Source organism: Dreissena polymorpha, chromosome 5 (assembly GCF_020536995.1).
Source record: "Dreissena polymorpha isolate Duluth1 chromosome 5, UMN_Dpol_1.0, whole genome shotgun sequence".
In the NCBI taxonomy this organism is placed as follows: domain Eukaryota; kingdom Metazoa; phylum Mollusca; class Bivalvia; order Myida; family Dreissenidae; genus Dreissena; species Dreissena polymorpha.
Window position 1 is genome coordinate 23,838,543 of NC_068359.1, and position 10,175 is coordinate 23,848,717.

General features: G+C 33.1%; 1 protein-coding gene across 3 annotated transcripts; it reads left to right on the top strand.

Moving 5' to 3' along the window:
• The first annotated feature begins 1,013 nt into the window (after positions 1–1,013).
• On the top strand, positions 1,014–7,478 carry LOC127831942 (heat shock 70 kDa protein 12A-like). Of its 3 annotated transcripts, none has more exons than XM_052357028.1 (7): positions 1,014–1,110; positions 1,813–1,953; positions 2,226–2,377; positions 2,625–2,846; positions 3,229–3,385; positions 3,732–3,866; positions 4,961–7,478. In XM_052357028.1, the coding sequence occupies exons 2-7, from the start codon at positions 1,815–1,817 to the stop codon at positions 5,863–5,865; spliced, it is 1,710 nt and encodes a 569-aa protein (XP_052212988.1). In that variant the 5' UTR covers positions 1,014–1,110; positions 1,813–1,814; the 3' UTR covers positions 5,866–7,478. The 3 variants fall into 3 exon arrangements, with proteins under 3 accessions (XP_052212988.1, XP_052212987.1, XP_052212989.1); XM_052357027.1 differs by lacking the exon at positions 1,014–1,110 and adding an exon at positions 1,125–1,314; XM_052357029.1 differs by lacking the exon at positions 1,014–1,110 and adding an exon at positions 1,125–1,300.
• Positions 7,479–10,175: the final 2,697 nt, after the last annotated feature.

The following is a 10,175-nucleotide window of genomic DNA, read 5'->3' on the forward strand; positions in this document are numbered from 1 at the left end:
TTAAGTAGCCAATATTAAACCGTAAGATCCCCATTAAACTTGTCTCAAACTTATATCTTCATGAATAAATATATATAATGTGATAACGCATATTTCATCGATAAATTAAGATTGTTTGAAAAATTATTTCAATATTGTATACCACTACCAGACATTGTATAAATAATCTGAATGAGAAATCTTTCAATTATAATCCAAACAACTTTTACAATAAGATTAGCCATACCGCAATGAATTTACGCATGTTCAAGTATACAAATGTAAATTATTATTTTTTAACTCTTTTAAAAGCCTTATATCCTCCTGCTGCACATTATTGAGGTATTACTATATACAAGTATTTGAGTTTCATATCAAAGACAGTATGACAGATTACCATTGCATTTAGATGTAAGAAGTCTTTCTTGCGCGACTGACATTTAGGCAACATTATTATTATTGATCGAATAGCACTTGTAAACAAAATCCAATTTAAATTCTCCATATTCATTGGTTCCTTTTAAACCGTCTTAATCGTGTAGATTTTAGCCGAATGAAGACCTTAATTTATTACAATCAGCACAAGAGATACTTCAAATATGCAACCGTACTAGCAACATCAAAAAAGAAATCGTTTTTGTCATGTTTGTGACGAAATTTATATATCTGTATAAGATGAGTATAGAGGAAAAGCCACCATTACGACACTAGCTTGAAACTGACGTGTTAATATAATAATTTATATATTGAAGTTTATGTATATAAAGTGTATTTCAAATGTTTATACACTCGTGGGTATAGTAAACGGCATGCTTTAAAAAATATATGTAATATTTGTTAATTCAGATTATACGAACACCATTGAACAACGCACACTTTTGTGATTCGAGAAAAGTATATGCTAAAAAAGTACAATGATATTTTCATTTAATACAAAAATACCACACATTTACTTTTAAGTAACACAATTTTTTTGTTGATTGCGGCATGCATGAAATAAATAAATAGAAGTGATTTACATGTATGTACCTACTCTATATGCATACTTTTTTAAAGAGCTGGAGCGATAAGAACCAAAGCACGATACAACGTATTGGAAATCGAAAGTAAAAGCAGAATTGGAAATTACAGGTATAGTTTATGTTTCATTTAATAGTTTTCTTTTTTTATTTAATTAGCACTGTTAGTTGAATAAATACAATAGTAAACTTCTTCATTCCGTTTTAATTTGTCAAATGAGGCAATTTTAAAGTGTAAACGGTGTGCGTGATCGTTGAACTATTCATCATCAAAGAAAATATTAGGAATTGATAAATTGCAGGTACTTGAATCCAGGTAATTTACCCTTAAGTCTAAACATAACGTGTTGTTATTTTAAATGACATTGCTTTCACTAATCGTAAACGCATTTTGAAAGATATCGTAATTTAATTCTTTATTTTCTTTAAGAAGCTCGAATCTTACATTATTAGAAATGGTTAATATATAATAAGGAATGACACTTTTCAATACTGATTTTGAATATGAAAAACATCAGTGGTTGCACTTTAATAATACATAAAACACATAAACACTAAACGAGCTCTAGATGATATAACAAACCGAAAGTTCATTCATCCAATGTTGTTTTCGTACCTGTATTCATCCGCGATTAACTAATTGATAACAATCACCACATTAGTAATAAAATAAAGCAACAAAAACATCTCGTTTTTATGTAAAATTAATAGAAAAAAAACATACTATTTAATTCGTATTTTAAAGTCTATTTGAATTAAAATACAAAACATATCATGTATGTTTATACAAATTCTACGCGATATTTGCATGCAGAGATGGTTCTCGCCGTTGCCAGTATTGACTTCGGGACCACATATTCAGGGTGGGCGTATTCTTTCACTCATGAGTACGAGAAGGACCCGATTGATATCAAAGCTAAACATTGGAATGCTGACCAATTTATATCCAATAAAGGTAAATCAAACTTTTATTTTTGTGAAATAAGTATGTGAGCAAACGTAAGTCCTTTTCATACTTTAACACTTAAACCAAATCAATTGATCAGTAACATCGCTTGTTATCGAATGTTTAAATGCAATTGAATACTCGATTTCAATTTCACCCAATATGTTTTCACTCGTAACTTTTTCATGACAACTGTTGAGTTATATACATTTTAACAAATGTGCGGTACTATTGTAAACATAATTGAGGCTCCTCTGGGAAATACGTTTAATTTTTTCAAGCCCCGACGTGTGTGCTCATCCATTCGGATGGAAAAACAGTAGACTCGTTTGGATACAGAGCCGAGAACAAATATGAAGAACTGGCACAGAAGAACGAACACAAGACATGGTACTACTTCAAGCATTTCAAGATGAAGCTTTTCAACAACTTGGTATGTCTATTCCAGGATATGACTTGGTCTTTAATGAATTATTGTTTGGTAATATACACGCATATTGAACAATATTTTGCTTACAAATAGATGTTTTTGACAGATGTAACTACAGCACAATATCCTCTATAAGTGAACCTCTATATTATTTCATTAGCGTATGGCTATTTCTTTATAAACAAGTGTAGATTTAATACGGTTAATTCATATAAAAACTGTTTAAGGCACGATAGGCTTTCACTTATAGGATCTTCGAAAGCAGACGATGTTAGAGGATGCAACAGGGAAACAACTCCCGGCGCTGACTGTGATAGCTGCCTTCATAAAATTCCTTAAAGATGATCTGATGGAAGTTCTTAAGGACCGGGTAACTGGTGGCTTTACAAGCAGTGATGTCAACTGGGTGCTTACAGTCCCTGCCATTTGGAACGAGAGAGCAAAACAGTTCATGAGAATGGCCGCTAGAGAAGTAAGACCAACATGCAATGTTAAAATTGCAAGCATATATTTGATTATTACTATTATTGGAAACCAGGCGTCGAAGATCGATTGGTATCTTTAAAATTATGTATGGTTATTACAGTAAGTGTTTTAGTTTTAAGTGTATAGTTTACCGTGATATATTGTACACTTTGGTATATTATTGAAGAAACGCGCACTGGGTTGCATTAGACACACGAAATTCGTTCAGAAAAAGTTCCCTGCGATGGTTTCATCTTGACAAAATTCCATTCCATCCATCGAGTTAACATCTTAGTATCGAAAAGCACGCAAAAATACTTGTATATGTCAATGAAAATGTTCCACAAATACATTGTATATGGCGTTTATAATTGTATACATCGTTACAGGCTGGGATCGAAACTGGTCATCTCAGCATAGCACTCGAGCCTGAAGCTGCCTCGATATTCTGTCGACATTCAAAATTGAGGAAGAGTGACTTATCTACCGATGCGGACATCTCAACCTTTCCACCTGGCACTCAGTACATTGTTTGTGATGCTGGAGGTATGACTTAATTTGTGGAACGAAGGCTTTAATTATGATAAAGGGAGAAATGTTATTTAGTTACTTGCCGATGACTTTTTTATTTGAATATTTATTATTCAAAGTTGACACAATAACGGTTCATTTGCATCATAACTAATTTGTTTAGTCAGTTAAATATTTAGTAATCTTTTTGTAGTATGTTCTACCATTCAAGAAAATATACGTGAATGACATGGTTTACATACAATAATTACATGCCAGTCAATGTAATCAATATTAGGTGCAAAATTATATTTATTACTGGAAACAAACAATTAGATTACGTTGTAACATGCATAACTAAACATATGGTCATATGTTAAAGGCGGTACAGTAGACATCACTGTTCATGAAGTAACTGGTGAAAAGGCACTGAAGGAGGTCGATAAAGCGAGCGGAGGAGCGTGGGGTGGAACCCAGGTCGATGCAGAGTTTGAGAAACTTATGGATACAATAGCAGGTAGTTTCTATAAATTTCATTCAACCCAAGTTAATTTATTTATTACGAAGTGATTCTATTTTTAAAAACGTGAGCGTACTATAAAAAAATAATGTGTTCTGTCCAAATCAGTTATAACTTGGATAAACATTTTTGTTCAACATTCAGTTTGTATGCATGTCGAGATCAATTTATTCTGGGCATACCATATATATTTGGTACATCTATACGTGCTCTTAGTATTGTATTATACGACGAACAAAAACATAATATTATGTTCGCTCTTAAAGGGTCCTCTTCACGGATTATGGCATGTTTTGAAGTTTGTCATTAAATGCTTTATATTGATAAATGTAAACATTGGATATACAAAGCTCCAATAAAAAAAAATCAAGAATAAAAAAAAACGAAAAAAAAGGTAGCCCTCAGCAGGACTCGAACCACTGATCCCTGGAGTCCTGGAGTAAAAAGACTAACACTTAGACAACTCGACCATCCTTCCGGATACAATACCAGACGTATTTTATACTTTATATAAGCAATCCTCGAAGTTTCCAAAAATATAACGACAACAACAGAACTCTCCAAATTATTAATTCGTTTCGCGTTGCAACGCTTAAAATGATAATTTTCGGGTTTTAAAATCGTCAAAATATGCATATAATGGCTCTTTTAGAGCATGTTTAATGTTCAGTATTACTGTTTCCTCACAAATATCATAACTCAAACAAAATGTGCGAATCTGAAAAGAACTTTTTTCAATTTTGTCAATTTACCCAAACGTGAAAAGGCCCTTTTAATATAGAGAAACTTAAAACGCCACGTCAAATACTGGAAGGTCTAGCCTTGGGTTGGTACACGTGTCGTGTATAATGATCAAGCCTAGTGAGATAAACATCACTGTTTGAGTATTTCTTTAAACTTATTTATTACTTTTTGAAACTGACCAAAGAACAAAAACACACTACATAGCGCGCGAAAACATATACATGTATAAGCTCGTATGACTATATGTGTATTCCATACATATTACCATAGAAGGGAAGTTACTTATAAGGTCGTTAAATTACCCGTTAATGAAGATTTGATGATCGGAAGAATCACATTATTTTCAGGATGTGCATTAATACAACGTCTTAAAGAAGAATACATGGATGACTATATGGATTTGAAGAGGACATTTGAGGTTAAAAAGAGGGACTTAAAAACAAGCTCAAGTATTGTGTTACGAATTCCTTCAATCATCAATGAGCTTGTCAGTGAAATGACTGGTTGTTCTTTACAAGACCAAATTCAAAAGTCGGTTTTCAAAAATAAAATTTCGCGAAACCGAGATAAGCTCACCATTGATTTAGATGTTATAGAATCACTGTTTGGGGTTACCATCCGAAGCATCACCGAACATTTATCTTCACTGCTTTCTAAGCATATACATATTGCATACATCGTTATGGTTGGTGGCTTTTCGGAGTCAACATTGCTGCAACAGAGAGTCAAAGATGCCTGTCCTGGGAAACACGTTATCATTCCCGCGGAGGCTGGGTTAGCTGTTTTGAAAGGAGCAGTCATGTTTGGGCATAACAAGCGATGTATTATTTCGAGAATCGCTCGATATACGTATGGGATCTCGGCGTATGCTCCATTTGATGAATCAATTCATCCTGCTAGCAGATTATGGGTAGACAAAGATAACACAAAATGGGCAAAAAATACATTCTCGAAGCATATTGAACTGGGCCAACAGATTCCCATTGATCAATCAGCAAATTCTTGTATTTACGACTCAATAGCTGTTACGAGTTACATTCATATTTTTGCATCACATGTTAAGAGTCCTGTGTTTGCTGACGACAAAGGCAATTTTCTTATCGGCGAATTTAGATTAAGAACCACCGACGAAAGTGGAAAAATGAGTCAATTTAAAGTTGACATGTATTTTGGGGGAACAGAAATCCAGGTCAAAGCAGTTCTCTTGTCTAATGGCAAAGAAACAGAAGTAACTGTTGATCTTCCGGACTAAACTTAACATCGGACTGTCGGCGTCTCTTCAAAACGAGGATAAATACAATTATTATTGAGATTATAATTAAAAACAATATCGTGTGTTTTACCTATTTTGATTGCAAACGATTATTTTTTCTTCGTGCTGTATACTTTTCAATGCCGAGGTCTACGAATGAGCTGGTAAATACAATATTTGAACCGAAAGGCTTGACGCAATCAAAAACACATGTTCAAATGATCATACAAAATGGAATCAAACAAAACTCAAGGCACCATTATAGTAAGCTTCAGTGAGTTAGTTCCCTTCGTTTGAGGTGTATAAAAACGTGTGAGTAGTATGTAGCTGGTAGTTAAATTGAAACTTAGTTTTAGAAAGTTTTTATTCTGCTCCTCTGGTGCATATTAAACCATTTTGTAATTAATTTCAGTTAAATGGAAACTAATTTTAGCAATGCTGAAATGCTAACGTTTTAGTTGACGCGTGTATTTTAGTGATAAATTCTGATGTTTTACGTGTTACATGTATATACTTCTTTTAACCCCAATCCATGGCATTGATCGTTCGAATGCGGACATCCCAATTTTTGATCATTTTTCTGTGTTATGTTGTGTTTTATGTATTGTCCTTTTTTGTATAGGCAATATGATACTTGCCTAAAAGAAATACTTGTTGGTGTTTGACCTGAAATTGTCTCTGAAGTTTTATTACTCTATTACTTGTAGATACACACTTTTTGATTAATTCAAACTTTCTTACTGCACGATTAGCGGCCACTTAGACATCGCTTAAATTCTGAACTTCGTTCATGCCTGACGCTAACCAATAATGTCAACCATTAATTGAAGTCTAGTAACAACCCGTTTAAGAAAGTTACCAAGGATGGTTTGACTGTTCGAATGCAATTGGTTAATGTAACATAAAAGTTGTAAGAACAAGTTGCTTACTGCGCATTTGTATCGCTAGCGTTAACATGTGACATAGTAAATTTCAAAACATAATAAACACATTAATTAACTGACATAAAACACGATGACAGCCTACGGATGCAGCACCTTTAATTCATCGGAAATCTCCATCGTGTTGTCTTTGTTTAGCTAATATTGTCATTTGTCATTGTATCACTGTTTCTGTCAAACACTAAATGTGATGCGCTTGAGTATATTGTTTACGCTTAATAAGTTTTCCAGTTAAATCTCACTTGAAGAAATTGAAAGGAATATATTTGTATGCATAATAAGGTGTGTTAATACCAGTCATTGATGTAAATTTCTGCTTTCGATGAATACTTACATTATTGGGTTCATTTTCGAAGAAATAATCATATTATCGCAAACAATGAAATTGTGTGTACTAAATATAAGTTTTAATGTACGAGTTTGTTATTTATTGTAGGTGAGTCAACACTGGCTAGCATATTCATACGCTGCAGAGTTTGTTTATTTTGTGTTTGTTTAAGTATGTTTTGATCTAAACTGTTTATTCGAAAAAACTGCTTTTCAAAAAAGCTGTTATATTCAACCTGCGAGTTGTTAATTAAATGCTGTTACAACAATCTGAGTATATTACATATTTTTGTTAAATATTAAACGTTTCTAACATCTTGGAAAACAGAATGTTTTGACAAATGAGTTCTACTTCATTCAATAATAGTTTTTATGTTACAAATATCAGCATCAGAAAATATTATGTAAGAGTGTACTAAAGTAAGACGACCTTGGTTCGTAAGTTCGGTCATACAAATTTGATATTTACTGTTAAATTAAGTATTGCATGAAGCAGGATAACATGATCTTGGCTTTATTGAAACGCTTTAGAGGCATTCAATCATATAGTTTAAAAATCAGATAATCGTCGCAAAATTCAGGGAGAAGCCGATATAAGGTTGTAAAAGGCAAAATAACAAAGTTAAGCGTTGTATGTCTATCTTTATTCACACAACACAGCATAAATTATTTCAAACTAATATAATTCCTAACCAAGTTAGAATTAAAATATTATGATTAAAAAGATTAATTGTCTTAAAAGCATGCAAACCCAAACTATCAGCAGCAGAGGACCTTTCGTCAGTAAGAGTGAAATTTAATAAATGGCAATGTAGTACAATCTGATCACGTCATAATTTTGAACGAAATGCATTTTAAAGCTGCTTGTCTAGCGCACGTAAAAATAAAACAATTATATGTGAAATACGATCAGAAATTATAAGAATTGGTCTACCCAATGATCAATATTGAGATGTACACATGATTAACATTACGAAAACGAGCTGCATGTTGTAGACATTTTCTAGGGATATCCTAATAGCTGTTTGATGCAACAGTGTATAAGTGCTAGATACAATATGTATGGAAGGAGCCAATGTAAAAGCGTTCATCATAAAAAACTTTATCACAGTCATGGAGGCTATATAATTTATGAGCATGCTTCAGTAGCTCTAAGATCTTACATATTGGAGATGACATGCATTATGCGACACTCAGAAAGTGAATGATATTTTAATGGCGTTATCAAGTCCCGTGCTTTGAACAAATGTTTTTACTATCTTATTTAAAGGTATTTGGTCATCATTTTAAGTACCAAAGTTGCAATAATGAAATGTATTCGCTGTAAAAAGAAACATCAGCAAGTATTTTTTAATTACAGAGCATTAGATCTATATCCTTTACATAAGAAAGAATGAAACACATCAGTAAGGATTTGTTTTGTATTTACTCTGACATATTTATATTTTCAAACACGTTTAAGAACGTCCGCTTTTTAATGCGTTGTTTTTAAGTCCGCTCGATTGATACTGTCAACCTTATATATTGATCTCATGCAACAGCCAACAAAGGATTCTGAGTACACACGATTTGACGTTCTTTATCCGTGCGTAAAACTTTACAATTCAGACATTTTGTGGTGGAGGTGTGTGCCATCAGTTAGTATGTGTGCCATTGAGATTTTGGATAGTATTGCACATACAATTCCCTTCTTAGCATGGTCATATCTAATGAAAGTTGTTTATATGAACATGCCGCCCCATACGGTACTCCATTACCTAGGACCATGCCTCGTTAAATGCTATGAAAACTTGTCTTGTACACGCTAAGACTTATTTCCATTGATCATTTATCATAAAGGCATTATCTCGCGTAGTTTGGGTGTGCAGCAGCAAAAAAGTATTATGAAGATACTTTTCTGTATCATAAAATGTCTTAAAATTATTGTCAATGAATATATTCTTATTAACCGTTCAATCTGTAGAAATTTCTTGATAACCGTACGATCTGTGGAAATGTCTTCATAACCGTGCGACCTGTGGAAATTTCTAAATAACCGTACGATCTGTGGAAGTTTCTTCCCATTTAGTAGTTAATGGAATCCAGCAAATGTTGTCTCAAGCAGCTCTTCCAAACCAGTATATGCCACAGTATTTGCCATAAGCGTTCCCGCCGAGGCGTCGTATTAACTATTACATCCTGAAACGTCTATTGGTATGCTTACATAATCTTGAATGTATCTCTATATAGTTGTAGATTACTTGTACACACGACGACGTTCTGACCATACTGAGATGATACTACCTTGAGTTTTGTACGTGTGCTATTATGGTGTCCGTGTACATTGTGTTTAAGACAAGCTTATCTTAAGGAAAACCAAAGTCAGTTTCTGTTGAATGGTTTGCGGACACATCCATTTTGAATTGAACTTCAAGTCATTGACAATTATATATGTATTTGTGACATTTCTACTGACATCCGTGGTTCCTTCGACCCGTTATTATTAAATACTATATTTTGCCCCTTTACATGCCATTGACTCTACATTTCTAATTAAAACTTTCGGCGGAAATAATAGTGGTAAAACAAATAGTAACTTTTATCTTATAAAACAGTACACTTATCAAAGGGAAGCAACTTCAGTAAACTGTTACCCGATGTAACTCTTATTACAATGTAAATCATCTAACGAAAATGTGTACATGATGTTCTCACTTAGTGTATAACCTATTATGAAGTGAATGTGTTTATTTGTCTTTAATCTCTTAATGTTTAGGTAAAATAATACATTAAAGAAATTGTTTAGGATAATAAAGGCATACTAATAAATGTACTTCACAAAATGCTACTTTACAAAGACAAAGATTCCAAATTGTGTAGCAGGACATTCATATTGAAATGAGTTAAATGGAATTTTAACCGCAATAACTTGCATAAGCGATCACACGAGCAGCCATTTTGGTATAATCGGGAATTTATATCGATAAATTCCACTTCCAAAATCTTTAGTTTCACAACGTCATTCTATTTTAGGTTAAGAAGATGCCAAATAAAGACATACGT